Source organism: Stegodyphus dumicola, chromosome 6, assembly GCF_044657685.1.
Source record: "Stegodyphus dumicola isolate Sdum_Otavi_A_Nest chromosome 6, ASM4465768v1".
NCBI lineage: Eukaryota > Metazoa > Arthropoda > Arachnida > Araneae > Eresidae > Stegodyphus > Stegodyphus dumicola.
This window is the reverse complement of record NC_140773.1, coordinates 44,941,576-44,960,504: the sequence shown is the minus strand read 5'-3', so window position 1 is coordinate 44,960,504 and position 18,929 is coordinate 44,941,576. Positions and strand designations below refer to the sequence as shown.

At 29.6% G+C, this 18,929-nt stretch overlaps 1 protein-coding gene across 1 annotated transcript in view; it reads right to left on the bottom strand.

Annotated features, from left to right (window-relative positions):
• Positions 1–226: 226 nt before the first annotated feature.
• The window catches only part of senju (UDP-galactose transporter senju), a 28,492-nt gene continuing 9,789 nt past the window's right edge, over positions 227–18,929 (bottom strand). Inside the window, exons 4-6 of the mRNA XM_035353008.2 lie at positions 15,353–15,492; positions 10,081–10,257; positions 227–5,241 (exon numbers count right to left, since the gene is read on the bottom strand). Of these exons, the coding sequence (XP_035208899.1) occupies positions 4,741–5,241; positions 10,081–10,257; positions 15,353–15,492 (818 nt within the window). The 3' untranslated portion in view covers positions 227–4,740. The remainder of the gene's footprint in view (positions 5,242–10,080; positions 10,258–15,352; positions 15,493–18,929) is intronic.

Genomic DNA, 18,929 nt, shown 5'->3' with positions numbered 1-18,929 from the left:
CAATGTATACATGGAGAACGATGAAAATATACGCCATTTAAATTAGCCGTCGGATATTTCTTAGTCTATTAAACTACCAGTATTGATCAATTTTCTCCATTTAAACATATAGTTAGTTCCCTGCATATAAATACAATAATATTAAACTTTTTACTAGTGATATATAACATGCTACAGTACAGAATAAGCTGTAAAACTGCAGCTACTTTAAATATAAAACTACATCTTGCACCTCAAAAATCAATTTATTTAGAAATATTGTACTTTAAAACAACTTTAAACAAATCCTTTGAATACATAAACTTCTTGTATAAAAATGCAACATTATAAAAGGTCAGTCAACATTTTTAAATATTATACATATAAATATTTCACACTGCAGTACAATAGCACACAGAGAAAACATATTATCATGACTCAATATAAAACTATTTTTCATTGCACAGCAAAAGTAAATGAATGAAAGTACAGTAATACAGAATATTTTAGGTTGTTTTCTTTCTTCTTATAAAAAATGGTAGTCTTAGCACTTTATCATCTACATTATTTTTCTCCTTACATTTCAAACCTTACATAAAATAATACATATTGACTTATTACACATTTTGCAGTTTTTGTGCATGGAAAATGTGCTTTTAAAACAAGTCATCATGAAGATACACACAGATAGTTTAATATCTACTTACAATTTATTCAAAAAAGAAAATTATTTTGTAATTTATGCAAATACATTGCAATATATATTAAAAAATATACTTCCTTTGTTCAGTTTAGTGGCATTATTCTTTTAGAAACAAAATATAGTAACTTAAATATTCAAATATCCCAATTCAGATAACAGAGATACCAAAATGTAGCATCACCAACCATAGAGCAACATTGCATAACAATAAAAAATAACATAAAGCCCTTTCATAAATTGAAACATAAATACTAGGTATAATTTTTAAGGGGTGTTGGAACCCCAAAATCTTCAAAAAATTGTGATTTCAGATTTTTGCATTTTCAAATTCTATACACTTTTATCTTTCTAAAAATACCATTCTTTAATCTCTATGAAAATTAGACCTGTAAAAAATATAGTTTTAATTTGTCATCTACTGCTTTAATCAATGAGGATTTTTACATAAAAACGCATTTTTCTCCAAACGTGATTTTTTTATACTCGATGTACCTTTTCTCAGGAACTACTGCTCACAGGTATCTAAAGTTTTTATGGCTTATTTATTAGGTTCCCTAATATTTACTGAAATGAACTTTTTGTAATAAACTTAGAAAAAATGTTTTTGTGTGAGAAAAGTGCTAAATTTTACTATGCTTAACTAAATATTCTGTAATTTACTCTAAAATTCAAAATGTTTCAAAAGCTCATTTCAGTATAATCAGATAGGTATACTTGAACTACAGAAAAAAATTTCAAGCTTGTATCTACAGCAGATTTTGAGAAAAGGTACATCAAAAATAGCCAATTTAACATTGTTGGTATAGGGGTTTCTGATACCCCTTAAGTTAAGCCAAATGTTTTTTAAGTCTGACAGTTTTCACAATTCAAAACTTAAAATTTACAAAAAGTTTTCATTAAAAATTAAACAATTTGGGAAAGTTTCTGAGTAATTTAAATTGCTTTATTGGAATCAAGATTTTTTACTTACACTAAGTCGGGCAGGACTTCACAATTTTCGGGTGAACTGTTATAATTAAATACTTTAGAATGGTTCATCAGTTAATTTTGGATAACCGAAACACAGAGGTTTTCAACTGGAAGGGTGCTGCAATTGAGTCTGATGTTGATAATCTGATATAATATTATCAAGAGTCTGAAACTTTTGATAATGTTATTTTAGATGTGATTGCATTCCTCTTCTTTTGTATTTTTCTGGTTTATGTAATTTTTGAGGTTTTAGTATTTCACATTTCTTTGATTATGTTTTTATATATTTATAGGGTATTTTGAAATTTAATGATACTGAATTTCACTTCTTTTGAATCTCTGTGAAATTGGTTCTAAATTTCTTACTTTTTGTCTTAATGTATATTTAAAACAAGAGCTCTATCCCACTCTCTTTTTGAGCAGTATATGAAAACAATGAAAATCTAAAATAAAACACGAGTGACTTTGATTTTAGAAACATATATGGCATATATTTTAAAAATTGTCTTATATATAAAGCAGGGATGTATTACTGCTTTTATCAAGAAATATATACACTAGCACAGGGGATTCTCAACCACGAGGTGATTAACCAGGGGGGGGATTTCATAATTTCAGGAGGATGCAGTCAGCCTTCTATTCACCTGTTAAAGTTTTTAGTTTTAGTTTATGAATATGAAAAAGTACTTTTATTCAAGTTTTGCTATATATGAATATTCCTCACACTTCACCTTGTGTAATTTATTAAAAATACCTAAATTTAAAATTACTCTAACATTAAAAAATCTAACTTTAAATAAAGTATGCATATTTTTTTAATTTTGGAAGGGGAAATAATTGGCTAGCAACGGTTAAAAGGGTGCAAGGTGCAAAAAAGTCTAAGAACCACTGTACTAGCTGGTAGGAAAACCTTACAGAAATATATGAAACAGTACAATTAATTACTTTTTCAGATTATACTATTTTAAAATACAGGTAAATTGTTAATAACATTCATTTGTTAAATATAATATGGGTTATTATTTTTTCCTGTGTTGTAATTACCCTCAATTAACAATAATTTTTAGTTTAACTGTGAATGCTGCCTCCCAACATTAACCCAATTAACTGGGAATTAATTGTACATCTTAGCGTTTGATACAGATGCTTCAATCCAAAATCCATTTGTTGATAATTTTATAACATTTATGACGAAATTTGTAAGTTTCAAATACATTCTGCATACTTGTTTACATTATAAGTATTTCATCATATTATTTTGAAATGTGTCTTCTTCACATGCACTAAAATAGCAGTTACTCAGGACAAGAACATAGTTCATTACAAACTAATAGTAATAATGGAACACAGAGAATAACTAGATATTTTTTTAAAAGGAAAATACTTACATTAATAGACATATCGCCCTCCAACAGGAACATAATGAATAAGCTCAACATTTTATATCATACACAATATTATATCATTTATATAATTTATCTATAACAGCAACAAACAAAATTTGTCTGATAGATTGTAAGCTTTACAGCAAAAATAAGCTCGCGCAAACTTCTAAAAGACAAGTCTCGTGCAAGCTTCATTAAGACAATTTAAAAAGTCATTAAGTTATGGCACTCCTCTATAAAACTTAATATGAAAAAAATAAAGCTTTATCATAAGACTAGAATCTTTGTGTCCAGTTACCTTATCAATTCATAGATTTTAACTAAAACTTCAACATACATACACAATTATAATTTTTCAAAGACAGAATAACCCCAAAATAAGGTTTGACTTAGTAATATAACCCAAAAATTTATCTCATTCAAATAAATCAGAAACATTTCTGATTTTACCTAACTAGCAGAGTTTTCTTCTAGTTTTGAAATAGTTTCAACAGTAAAAGTTTTAAACAAATTAAGATTTTTCATCTTTCTTTATATACATATATATATATTCACTTGTCATTCAAATTAAAAATTGAAAATATCAAAAATATGCATATAAGATGCATATGAAAATTCTACATACTAACTTCATTTCGATAAATAAAACAATTCAAACTCATTAATAGAATAAATATGTCAAGCTATGATACTGCAGTACAAAATTATACTCTCTACATTCATAAATGTTTCCCTTAAAATTTTCAAAATTTTGTTAGTATGAGAATGCACTGCTATATTTTTCAATATATTAATTTAAGCAATATTAAACTGCTTGTAAGTTATGTTTTGTGTACTAAAGAAAATTTTTTGAAATTAAAAAATTAAATAGCTGTTCAAATTTTTATTTGAATCAATAAATAAGCTAAAATTCTTGATATATATATAAATAAATATGAAAAAATTACTTCCTACAAGTAATTAATGAAATACTTTTTAAGTAGAAGGGGAGGGGTAGATGGCATGACCAAAATCATATAATTATAGTGTCATTTAAAAATCTGAAATATTTTGAAACAAGTAAATGAACATTAAATTAAATTATGAAAAATCAATAAATTATAAACATTCTTAATACAAAATTAAGCAGTAAATGCATACCTTTTTAAAATATAATTAAAACAGTAATAGGTAAAAAAATCTGAATAATAACATGACTACCTTCATAAATACCTTTATAATATAAATTATGCAAAACCAAAACTTATTTCACATAATGTTCAGAAGACGAAAATTCACCTTTCTGGAAGGGGGGATATACTAATATTAACATAAAATTCCATACAATATTTATGTACAATAGTTCAAAAAATGGATGCGAAACTATGCCCATTTTTATCTATCACAAACTTTACTGGCCTGCTTCGAAGACTGTTCTACTGGCAAGAAGATGCAAAAATAAATACATGTTATACATATATAATATAATGCATTTTCATTAAAACAATATGATGTAATACTAATGAAATGTTAAGCATGTATTTCATCAAGTACAATAAATCAACCTTAAAAACAATACATTTAGATAGTTTTAAACATAGCCAGCAAATTTTCTAGAAATTCATTCACAAAAGAAACAAGAATTGAGGTAAGTAGTCTTCTAGGTAAAATTTATACATACATATACCAATTCCACTTTCCCACCCCCAAATAGTCATGAAAATATCACACTTTAGAGTCCACCTCAGACATAAGTTTTTCTTTATCTTCATTTTTATCCTCTGAGACTGTTTCCAAGCGGCCTTTATTTACAACTGGACTCTGAGCATATAAATAGGTTGCATATGACACAATTGCTATGGATATGACAGTATAAATATCAATTGGAAAACCAAATATAAACCAACATAAAACAGCAGTAAAAGTTATTTCTATTGCACTGGCAAATGTTTTCAGAATAGAATTCAAATTTTTGAGAAAGACTGATGTTACTATGCCACATGCTGAACTATTCAACATCACAGCAATAACCATTGGCTGGAACACTAAATTTAAAGAATCACTAGAAAATGCTGTTTGTGCTTCTCCATTCAAAATCAGAAGTATGAAAGTACATACAATGGAATCCATGTACATAAAGATATTTTGCAACATTATATGGACATTAGCTCCAGCATCCTTCAATAAATATTCATTATAGACTCCAGCAAAACAGGAACAAAACACCTGCAAATAAAAAAATATCAATATATGTATATGCTATATAGACTTTCAGCTAACCTGGGTTAATAGCAGGAACAATATTAAAAATTAATCCAAAATCACATTTAATATGACAGCATTCCCCCCCCAACAAAAAAGAGGAAAAGGAATAGTCTATATTACAATTAGCAGAAAAATACTATTAACAATTCACTTCATTTTTAGGCAGTTTAATTTTGAGAAAAAGTTTAATTGGTTTTGTAAATTAAATCCACATATAAAACAGAAAAAAACATCATTTCTATATTATATTATTCTTTTATTTTGACAGAAATCAATGGGAAGCAGACAATTCATAGCCATACATTTACTTATTTTTATGATTTAGCAATTTATTGTTAAGGGATGATTTAGAAGTAATTATATATTCCAGGTTATGTACCATTACAATGCATACTGTTATGAATAAAAACAATTCCTAAATCTTGTGATATCTGCCATCACTACTGCAACTCAAGCATTTTCTTCTCTTTTCAGTACTATTCTTGCAACTCAAGCATTTTCTTTTCTTTTCAGTACTATTCTTGCAACTCAAGCATTTTCTTTTCTTTTCAGTACTATAAAAAAACTTTTTTCAAAAAAAAAAAAAAAAAAAAAAAAAAACCTGCCTCTGGTTTACGGGGAATGTAATTATGCAAAGCTAAATAAGTATATTTGCTTTAGGAAGATATAGAACTGCTCAACAAGAAAAATATCAGTTTGAATGTGCAGCAGTTTTGAGATATACTTCGTCAATTTTAAAATCTTTGAAATTATGTTGACATTTGACAATGGGGGAAATTTAATCATCAGTTATCAACAAATCAACCATTAAGTTAAAACAATTTTTCCCCTTTTTAAATTCTTCAATATCAATTACATATTAATATAAAAAATTATAGTGAATTAAATTGAAAGTTATTTTCTCAGAATTTAAAACATACCATAATGATTACACATTTTCATAACAAACTATTATGATTACGGTCATTTCATTTTTGATTAATAGTCAGTTGTGTTAGTCTTTCATGATTAAGAATATTTTCAAAGCAACCACATTTTAAATGCACTTTTATTATAGAACAGTGGTTCTCAAGCTTTTTTTATCCTACACACCTCTTTTCCATTGCTAGATGATCATTCCTTCCTTCCCCCCAAAAAACTTATACATTTATTTAAATTTAGATGATTTTTAATAAGTTTTATAAATTACACAAGGAAAAGTATAGACTATGTTCATAAGTACTAAAGCTTGAATAAAAGTAGTTTTTGATATTCACGAAATTTTGAGAATTGCTGTTATAGAAGTTCTGCATACTAAGAACAATAAAAGCTTGAAAAATATCTTGATCAACATTTAATTACCACTTACAATATTAAATGAATTGCAAGCTGACATTTTTTTGACTTTTCTGTGGTTCAAAAAATGTCCCTCACCTTTGAATCGATATTTAAATGCTCTATATGATTAATTTAGCACTTCTGTGTTATAGTGGTCTTGGCAAAAAAGGAGGAATAGATACATTTCAGCCTTGGGATTGGATTGGATTATTCAATTATGGCAAAGTACATGAGGGCTATCTGCTTAAAGGAAGCGATGACTTCGTGGAGGACTTTCTAAGGGAAACTGGCTTGTATACACGACACCTAGGGAAAACCATGAAAACACCCATGTAGTCAGCTCGTTTGCGGGATTCGAACCTCGGACTGAACTACGAGTGTTCAGCGTCTTTACCGCTCAGCTGCTGATGAGCCTTTCAGCCTTGGGAAGAAACAGGCAGTTATTGATACACATAAAAACTGTAATGTGTAAACTGCATAAATAGGTAATTCATTTAGTGTCTACAATTATCGATTTGCAAATATGTATATAGCTTATGCTTTTCCAGTTAGTGAAAAGGTTCTCGATTTTTCATTGTTAAATACTTAAATTCTTAATCTTCTACCTAATAGGGACTAATGAAATGACAAAACAAAAGGCACAGGGATACGGACTTACTATCTCACCTGTAGTTCCACCTAGAAGAGTTTATGTTCAACTACTATCTTGGCTATAATGACATGTTTGATGCACTATTAATAGCAGCTGCTGAACTGTGTCTACCAGAACGCGTCTGTTTGAGATTAATTTTGGATATGCTTCCATATGTTGTTTATTTAAATAAACTGCTTACCAAATTGCACTAAATAAAATAATAAATAAAAATCTATATTAAACTGCTTTTGCATGAATATATTAAATATATCATATACTGTAGATATTGAACAAATTATTTGTGTATATTCTATTCTGGTGATAGCTATCTGTTTCTTGTGAAGGCTGAAATGCCCCCCAATTCCTCTTTCTTAGTAAGACCACCATAACGTAGAAGTGTCATTATTTTTATTTATTTTAGCTTTTCATTTCTTGGTGTTGTCACCCAGATGGTATAGTGGTTAGGGAAGCCTACTATGATACTGAAGGGCCTGTGTTCGAATCCCAGAGAAGACATGGATGTTTGCAAATATATAGTGTTGGTGCAGCATAGTGGCACTCTAAATATGCGGTAAGCCGAAAGTCCTCTGGTTTGAATTGGTAGAAGTAGAGAGAGGGGTGGGAGACCCCCAGATCCTCCCCCGGGATTGAAAAAATTGGTGATGGAAAATAGAAGTCTAACCTCGCTCCCTCAAAATTGGGGATGGAAAATAGAAGTTCAACCTCTCTTCAGAGTAATATTTCTTGGGGTTGGCTTCCAATCAGAGCAAGATTATAATGAAAGACATACAGTATTTACTTTTATAATTATTATAAAAGTAGATATTATATATTAGATTATTAGATTATAATGAAAGACATACATACATATTAGATTATAATGAAAGACATACAGTATTAACTTTTATAGCTTTGATTATTTATAAATAAAATTAAAACAGAGATGATAGCAATGGTAATTTTACAATATCTATAACATAATTTTTAAGAGGGTGTAAAATATGTTATTATGATGAAGAATGGTATCACTTTAAAAAAAGCATTATTATCCACTAGAAAATTAAAAACATCCAGTTTAGGACCCAAAGAATACAAAATTGAAAATAAATAAATAAATAAAAATTACAATTTATAAAAATAAATGATGGCAGGTGAAAGATCTTTCTGACATTTTTAACATCATATTATATATAATTTCATTTCCAGTAATGGCATTTCAAAAGAATTCCAAACTGACTTAAATTCATTTTATAATGTATAATTCATGTTACTGAGCTATTTATAATATGACCCAGTATAAAATATATTAATATTTAATTATACAATCTAAATATTACGTTCTTCAGCTAATTTCCCTTAGCAATTTTTTTATACTTTCATGGTAAAAAAATACTGAGTACGCAGGAAATTTTCTTTACAAAGTACTTTTATGATGAAGATAAAATTAATAATTAATGTACATACTATTTATTCTGTGCATAAACTTAATAATATACCATTTACTGATGTAAAACAAAACTGAATATAAAACAATACAAAATTAACTGATTAAATATTGGCTGCATTAATAATGAAAGTTGAAATGTCTACAGTAGATTATGGCAATTCAGATCAAAGAAAATTTAATCAGAAGAATATTTCTGAAAATCATTATAGATGGGGGTATGGAATTTGCATAATTTAAGTTCATTAATTCACTTTAAGTTTCAATTATTGCAGAGAAACATTTTCCTTAATAAAAGCTAAAAATTAAAAACTGGAAGATTTGATAACCTACCAAGAGATCAGAAGATGTGATGAAAAACTGACTCTTCCCAGTAAAATATGAGAGTTAGCAGCCAAAATAATACATTCAAATGTTCATAAAATTTTCTTTTGAATTTGTTCATGCAAAAGCAAATTTCTTATATGCATAAAACATACTGCTTATTTTTTAGTCTCCAATTTAAAATAACATACATTTCCATTCGAATATGGGCATCTGGAAACCCAAATTTGAAATTTGTTTTATTATCTACTTCATATTTTGTAAAACTTAACCAATTTTTGATTAACAAACTCAGCGATTTACAAGCGAGCAATGGCAACACTCTACGGGTGGGGGAACCTTTTTATTTCCAGTGTGCAGAACTGTGTATCGGAAATTCTAAGGATATGCTCGTTTTAAATTTACTTTGTGATACTGCTGTTGAGTGGAAATTTATGGTTTAAGTGCGAAGAACATGATATGTAATAAATAAAGGTAACACACAAAATGTTAAAAAAATGCCCTTTGGACGTAATTTAAAATCTGAAACTTTTCATATATATATATTTTTTAAAATTTTTATTTGCTAAATTTGGATAAAATACAGACTTGTTTATAGTGGTTAGTTCTTTTTTTATAACACTATTGCCTTAAAACCCTTTCTTTTGCATAATCAAAAGCTTAAGATATGCACATACCATCCATGAGCACAACAAGAAAGATTTCTCCTAAGTAATATTATAAGTAAGTAATATCCTGGTACATATAAATATGTAAGCAATACTCCAATAAATCCGAACAATCCTAAATGCCACTACTGGCACTTTTTTTTATCTAAACACTTTATTAATCAAAAAAGTAAAAAAATAATTAACACATAACAATTTAAATTATGAAGTGATAGCCTATTAATGAAAAGACATGTACACAGTAAAAGAAACCCAGGACATCATATTTATAGATGAGAATACAGAATTTAAATACAAAAAAAAAAAAAAAAAAAAAAAAAAAAAAAAAATTTATTTATCTTTGTATTCTAAAAATACAGAATACAAAGATAAATATAGATAAAAGTTAAAAGATACTGGGATGTTTATCTTACCTGGACTAGTATCAAGAAAAAATATAAATAGTTATGTGTTTCAGGTATAGGTGACTTAGAACTTTTATCGGATGATGGTGCTAAAGGGGTCGTGTGGATCTGCTTTACAATGCAACCTATAGTCAACAAGATCAAAGAAATCCACTGCTTCCTGCTAAGCTGCTTCTTAAAAACAATCTATTTTTCAAATGGATAATAAAATAATTACAATTGAAAACTCAAGCACACAAGTTTAATTATAAAGTGAATAGAAGTTATAATAAAATAAAGCATGCAGGATATTTTATGAAATTCTTCAATTAACCCTTTGACGCGAGCGATATTATTTTTATAATTTTTTTAACTAAAAACTCTAGAAATTGAATATGATGATCCTAGAGACAAATAATATATGAATTTAAAAAAATCTACTCTTGCTCATTGTTTTGTGGGTGGTGGCCACACTGTGAAACCACCACGTGTCTAGGTCTTTGAAACTTAAAAAAAACTTACCTTTTTCCGTACGTGTTTCCAATAAATGATGAAATTTACGAATTTAAAAAAAAAATGCATGTAAGAATTGCATAATATATATATTTTTTACATTATTTTACCAACTAAATCATCTGAAAAAATTAAAAAATAAACATTTATGTAATTTTTCTATAGCAGTGAAAGTATAAGTACCTACATAATGAGAACGTTTGGCTACATGGATTAAAAAACTCAGTAAAATAAGGATAAAAAAAAAAGACTCAGTGTTTTTTTTTTAATTTCAAAGAACAAATATTTTTTTGTGACACTGTTCAAAGCATGTTTTGTCTTTTTGGTACATGCATAGACCCACATTGCATGTTTCTCACATGTATCTTCTTCTATGATGTTTTTTGCTTGTGCTACGAAATGTACACTGATTGGATCTAAATTTCACTGGTATATGTCCAGTGTTATTTAGTTTCTTTTCATCTGGCACATGAAATTTGTGGTTTTTTTATGTTAATGCAGAGGGGGGGGGGCTTGGTCTTTTTGGCTTTGGTACGGATCATTCATACTTATTTTATTCGTACTTAGTCTCAAAATATTCAGAAAATATTTTTAATTTAAACAAAACTTTATGCAATTTCTATTTTTAATTACAGCAAAGTATATTTACATTAAATTTAAACCACAGGAAATAGTTTATAAAATTACAATACTAGCTTGGGGAGCAAGTGTGTTGAAGTCAGAGAAAAAGTCTCTGGAAAAGAAAGACCTTTTTACTGGGCAGATGCATGTATTGTTTAGTAATAAAATAACTCTGTGATTTCAAAACCCCTTATCTATATCCGGGTAAAAATAAGCACTCCTATTTGAGAAGCAAGCAAACGCCATTGTGATGAGCAGTGGTTTCAAGGCGCGACCACTGCCCCACTAGAGCATTGTATCACAATGCTCTAGTGGGGCAGTGGTCGTGCCCTGAAACCACAAAGCAAATGCCATACATATAGAGATTTTTTTTTTTTATATATGCAGTTTAATTATTGCTATTTTTATTGTTTATGATAGAAATCATGATGTGCGATGAATAACTTTTGAAATTTAAAGTTGCTTATATTACTAAAAGGAAGTTATTTTGTCTCATTGAAAACAAATTTTAAAAGGCATCCGATTTGAAGCACTAAGACTTAAAACATGTATGATTCGGTCGTCATTTTGTGTTAGTTAGAGGTAAAAGATCAGTAATGAATTGATTTTCACTCAAAAATTTCGGAAGGAAGAGGAGAAAAAAATTCGAAAGTTGGGGGTTTCAAGGCATGACCACCATGCGTCAAAGGGTTAAAAGCAACAAGAAAGCTTTAAAGTTCCTTTATCTTTCAAAGAAGACATAACTTTTCTCTCTTCCTCTTTATTAAGAGAACATAAAAAATAAATTCCACAACTTCTTTCTTTCTCTAAATCGATCAAAAAGCATATTAAGTACACATTATATCCAGCTATACACAATCCTAGTATCTTCTTTTTCACATAAAATCTTAAAAAATTAATTTTTGAATATTTAAATGCAACGACTTGATAGTCAAACCATCTATTACATTTCTATTATAATAAAAATTATTGTTTTTTACTATAGTATAACTGTTGTTTATCTCAAATCTGTTGTTTATCCTAAAAAAATTATACCAAATAGTTATTCTTTGATAAACATTAGAAAAATTATTAGATCTTCCCCCCCCAGAGAAAGACATTTTTAACTTATATGTACACTAACAGAATTAAGGTATACTAGGGTCTATCTTAAGAAATCGAGAGAAATATGTCATGCACAATGCTCATATAAAGTATAAACAAAACTATAGTCAGTACATGGAGTCTTCAGACAATTTAAGCAGAAATCATGTATCATGTGAATGCTTAACTATTGAATTTGTGTATTCTTGAGAAGACAAGAACAAAAGATATCCTAGAAACTGCATTTCCAACAATGATAATCAAAGAAAAGAAATTCTTACTCTACTTAAAATAACAATACTGCATGCTAAAAAAATAATGGTACAAAAATACCTAAAATGTATCTTAATTTAAATAACGGCAAAAATTAATTCTATAATCTGTAAAAATTTCAAGATGGTACAAAATCTAGATCTTTATTATGCTGGATTTAAAAATATCAGATATAATTATTAATAAAATTAATAAATTTTAAATGAATTGCAAAAACTGAAAAAAATATTTCAGAGACAATGGAATAAACTTTATTTGCAAGGCTATTTTCAATCTACCTGATTGTGTAATGATTGAAATAATGCAATGATTAGTTCGATATTAAATGAAGATATGTGTCAAACATTCATAAGAAATAACACATTAATCCTTTAAAGTTTGCCAAAATCAGAAATCATCATTTCACTGTTATGCCCAATACTCCAACTACAGCGATTAAAAAAGGGGGAGATCACCTGTTTTTCCCCTTAGTTAATTTTATTTAATAGCACTCATTGTCAGTAACACTGCAGAAATTACATGGTGACTCTTTTTACAGGTGTACTTTGTAAATTTTTTAGCAAAATTTTAACTTCCTTAAACTGAATTTTAAAAATAATATAAAAACTGTGAAGCAGTTACAGAATAACTATTGCAAAAGAAATTGATATACATATAATATTAGACTTTATAATAAATTAAGGAATGTATTACAAAAGTTTTCTGTGTACTGGTTCAAACTGAGTTTTTAACAAATACTGTTATGTTAATAAAATAACTGTAATACTGAAAAAACTCATTTACAGTGATGTATAATTAATTACAAGTTTATTAATTCTACTTAGAATTAATGCCTGTTTTTGATTGCATAGAGAATTATTTAAGTACAGTTATGAATTAATCGTAAAGAAAATTAAAATATTCTAAAGGAACAGACATGTTTATCACTGTACTCTCATACGGATTAATTCAGCCAATTTGGAAAGAGTAAACTTTTATTAATTTTACACTTTGCAAACCACTGCTTTTGCTAATTTCATTTTCTGGACTAATACAACTACCTCTGTTAGTTCAGAAAGTGATTTTAAATTTATATAAAAATAACCTTTCCTAGTTTCAATATCTGCAGTTTTCACTTGCTTGAAGTGTGGAATGAGTAATGCCAGTACACATAACAAAATTCTTCCTTACTATACAGAAAATTATACTGTACTTGTGATGTCATCTTTATTTAGCTAAATGAATTAGTTCCAGCAAGTTGTATTTTATATTTGCTTTCAATGAAGGAAGTCCCCGCCCTCTTCATTTAAAAGTCAAATGCACATTTTGGAGGAAAAGTTCCACTTTAGAATAAGCAGAATTCATTTTTGCCTTTTCAGGCAGAAATCACAAATGTAAACTGAACTCGCATGTTTCCATTTTATTAAATAAATAGTTTAAACACTACACTCAAGAGCCAAAACATTATGACCAGCCCCACATTTTGAGATGAACACACCTGGATGACGTGGAAGGCAGGTGATCAGGTGGAAGTGGTATTTAATTGCTGCTGGAGAGTCTGAAGAATCATTCTTTCACTTACTTCTGTGTGTTATGGGAAAGGCTGCGGATCTAAGCGACTTTGAGAGAAGGCAGATTGTAATGGCTCGAAGGCTCGAAACAAGTATTTCCGAAACTGCACGACTCATGGGTTGTCTGTGATCTACAGTTGTTAGTACGCATGAAAAGTGGATGAATGACGGTGAAACCAGCAGTAGACGACATGGTGTTGGACGTCCACACGCTATCAAAGAAAAAGGGTCGTCGGAGACTGTCTTGCATGGTGAAGCAAAACCGGAGCCAGATAGTGGCTCAGCTGACAGCCGAATATAATGCAGGTAGAAAAATATCGGAGCACACTGTTCAGCGGACACTGTTGGATATGGGGCTATGCAGCAAACGTCCCACTCGTGTGCCTTTGCTGACCAAGCGTCATCGCCAACTGCGACTGCGCTGGGCCCGGGAACATCGCGACTGGTCCATGGATCAGTGGGAGAGACTTGCCTGGTCAGATGAATCACGGTTTGTCATTCATAACGCCGATGGCCGTGTCAGGATACACCGTCTTTCAGGCAAACAGTTGCTCCCTCAATGCACAGTAGGTCATACACAGGCCGGTTGTGGCGGTATTATGCTCTGGCGGACGTTCTCTTGGGCGTCTCTGCGACCCATGGTTGTGGTAGAGCAGACCATGAATGCTACAGGGTATCTGAACATCATTGCGGACCAGTTGCACTCTTACATGGCCTCTGTTTTTCCAGCTGGAAATGGAATGCTCCAAAAGGACAACGCCCCGTGTCACAAGGCTACAACTGTGTTGGAGTGGTTCCTGGAACATGATGCCGATTTCCAGTTAATGTCCTGGCTGCCTAACTCACCGGATCTCAATCTGATAGAACACATTTGGGATGTCATGGGACGGCAGCTCAGAGGTCAAAGACCACCAATTCGCAATATCTCGGATTTGCGTGACCGTTGCTACATCTGGTACAATCTGTCTCCGGCCATCTATCAAGGACTTGTGGCATCCATGCCAAGGCGGGTTGAAGCTGTGTTGCGCGCCAAAGGTGGCCCAACTCGTTACTGACAAGTGGTCATAATGTTTTGGCTCTTGAGTGTAAGCCCATTAAAAAACCACCAGAGTTAAACTTAAAAAAAATCAAAACTGAATTTTGAAAAAAAAAAAAAAAAAAAAAAAATTCAGACATTTACAGAAGACCTTGACCTGACTTAACCTATGCATGTAATATTCGGAAGCTCTGAGCTTTAATCTTAATATGTTTGAGGTACTCACCTGAAAAATGATACCAGTCACCACAACTCTAAGTTGTAATAGCAGATAATAAGTTGTAGGATCAAACACACACAAGTTTATGAATGTGAGATTGTTATATAAACTGTACAGGAACGCAGGCACAAAGTAAAGCAGAAGAACTGGAAAAGGGGGAAAAATATGTGCAAAAACTACAAAACAAATCAATTTATGTAGAAAATATACACAAGTTAAATTTCTAAAAAAAATATTTATTTTGTTATATTACGTTATAAAATAGATTTTGATATTTCACCTTCATATATGTATGTGTGTGTAATGGAAACAAACTTAGAAGTGATGAACAGAAAGAATGTTGATGGCATAGAAATGTTGATCCATAATGAATGGCAGCTGAGGCAGATAAAATATCTTATTTTATTTCAGCAAACAGGTTGTGGCCACAAACAACTTGGCACATTATTTTGCCTATTTCTAGATGTTTACATTTTTGATAACTTTGAAGCAAGAAGGAAGCAGCCCACAGCAGTCCAGCTAGGCCAATGAGTAGCAAGTGAGTGTGTTATGTTCGGGGTGAAATCTTATTCAGACTTAGTTTTGGTTCTCAATGCATTTTGATTGGATAATTAATAATGCTGTAAAATTAATATTGCTATTTGAGTTTTAGTTCCATTTACATGATCAGAATTACATATATATATATTCGATACTTCATACAAAAAGTAAGAAGTTTAGAACCAATTCCACAAAATAAGTGAACTGGTTCTAAATTTCTTACTTTTTGTCTATACTGGTCAATTTTCAGCAGCATATACACAGAAATTTGGTTTAAATAAAATAATTACGAATCTGTATATATATATAATTACAAAACATTTTTTTAAAAAACAAAATGTAAATATGCCTAGTATTTTTGCACTTTAAGCTTCAGAAAATTATCATTAAAAACATAAAGTAAGAAATTTAGAACTAATGTTTTGCAAAGACAAGAATTTTGAAATTCATAATTGATAAATTTCAAATAATCTAAATGTAACAAAGAATTTAATAAATGTAAAAACCAAAATTTTTAAACAATCAATACCCCAATCCAAAAAAATTCCTTAAAGAAATTAAAAGAAAAAAGAACATAACAAAACAGTAATTCAACCAACTTCAACGCTACTTCATCAGGGGAAAGGAACATTGAATTCAATTGAAGTCCCTCTTTATATACACACATACACACAGATAGAGTCAACCACAATTTAGCACTTGTCAAAAGGCAACTGCAAATTATCTTAAAATAACAGTTATTAAATACATAAATTTAATATTCTTTTTTTATTTTAGATGACATACATTTTTAAGCCAACACAAATAAATAGGCATTATAAGAATGCTTGTTCTAGAACACTACATTTTTTTTGTTGTGGTAATAAGAGAAGCAGCAGTCTAGCTAGACATAGAAGCAGAAAACAAGTGTGATGGTTCAAGACAAAATCTTCGTTCACAGTAATATAATTACAGTTTGAAGTTTTCCCACTTGCATATAAATAACTTCAGTATTTGCTATTAACAGCTTTCATTCCCAGATCTGAGATCAGAGCATTTACATTATGCAAAAGTGATACATAGTCAAAAGTCGTTAATTCGGACACCCATAATCCGGACCTCAAAGCTACTAACTTTCTGTGCATGCGTCATGCGCGTAAGACATTTACGGCTGCGAATATGCGTGTGCGTAATACGTTTACGCTTGTGTGTTAATGTATAATGGACGGTATAAGCTAAGCTAAAATTATCTAATTCAGTTAATGTTGCAGATTGCGTTGTTCCTGAATCTTCGAATTGGATCCGGCTTATTATTTTTTGAAGACTGTTAGAGCAATTTTATAAAAGTAAGCTTTCGATTATGTCAAATAAAATTTCCGATATGTATTTACTATTATGTAAAGGATCTACAAAGAGAAAGTATGTTTAGAAGTCCATTAAACAAAAAGTGGAATTGCTGTAAAAAATGGATAAAGGCATATCCTTCGTTTCTCAAACCATTCCGAAATCTGTTTATCAATTTCAAGCTGCTCTGCGGCCCGGGGGGGAGGGGGAATGCCGAAACACCGCGGCGCGCAATGAATTGGAAGTTAATCTGTCAGCACTATACTTATCTTCAGGGCAGATGTTTTTATTTTATTTCGCTTATAATTCCTTACTAAATGTAGTATTTCATCTCGATGTACTCCGTCTTTGATATGATTTAAATCAAATTCCTCGTCATTATAATTCGCTTCCGATAAAAAAAGAAAGTGATACAGAGGTTATTGAAAAGGAAAAAATTTCGATTGACAAATTAGTCGGTATTCTCGACACAGCAATTATAGGACTTTAACAGCGGAACTTTGTAACTGAAGAAGAAATTATGTCTGTTTATAGAATTAAAGAGAAAGTATTATCACATAAAATGAAGCAACTTAAACAACTTACATTGAAAGAAATGTTTAATACAGTAAACAAATAAATATTAAGCTTTTTTTTTTTTTTAGTAAATTTTGATACCCTTTAGATCATAATTGTTCTTTATTTCATAAATTACGGTTTCATATTTTTAATTTTATAATTTCTGCATGCCATCTTACCAGATTTAAACTGATGATCTATAATCTGGAAAAATCGATAATCCAGAATTGCAGAAGTCCCGACGAGTCCGGATTAACGATTTTTGACTGTAATATAGATTAATTTGGAAATGATGGAAGTTAGAGAGCTTTATTATAAGCAGTTACTATTTTTAGGACAGAAAAAGGAAATAGCCAAATATTAATGAAGAGTTAAGGGAAATTGAAATTAGAATTATATATAAATATATTTAATCTTGCATCTAATATGTAAGAAATGAATAAATTATATGAAATACTGTCAACTAATAGTGGCAAAGAATTGAACAGGAAGGCACAAATTAAAAACAAACAAAAACTTGGAAAGCAAAAATAAAAGCAAATTAACAGAGCAAAATGATAAAAGTAAACAAGGAATCAACCTAATTTACAAAGAAATAATTAAAGGAAACCAAAATTCAAATTAGACTATTAACAATCGTATGAAGATATAATAATAATAAAGGATTTAATAACGAATCTAATAAATGTGCTCTAAGCTGCAAATCTGAATGATAAAATATATAGATCAAAAACTCATATAAAGTTCACTTCATAAATACTACTAAGATCATGCAAAATTAAATAAGAAAGAGATCAATTATGCAGTATAATGTCAACAAATAGTGGCAAACTATAGAACAGGAAGGCACAAATATATATACACATATCGAAGAATTAAGAAAGTACTTGTATTAATTTTTAAATACATAAATAAATTATGTATGAAGAACATTTATATACATATGTTACATAAATTAATATTACTAGCTGTAATAGCATATTCAGTCAATTTTAAAGTCAGCTACTCAAAAGTTATTAAATACTAAAAGCTAAAACAAGTTAATATTTGAAAATTATTAAACGCTTTCCCAAATTTGTCCTAGAAAAGTCTTATGTTTGTAGTTATATGCTTTACGTTGTTTAGACTGCTATTTACATTTGATAATAGTAAGGCACTTAAT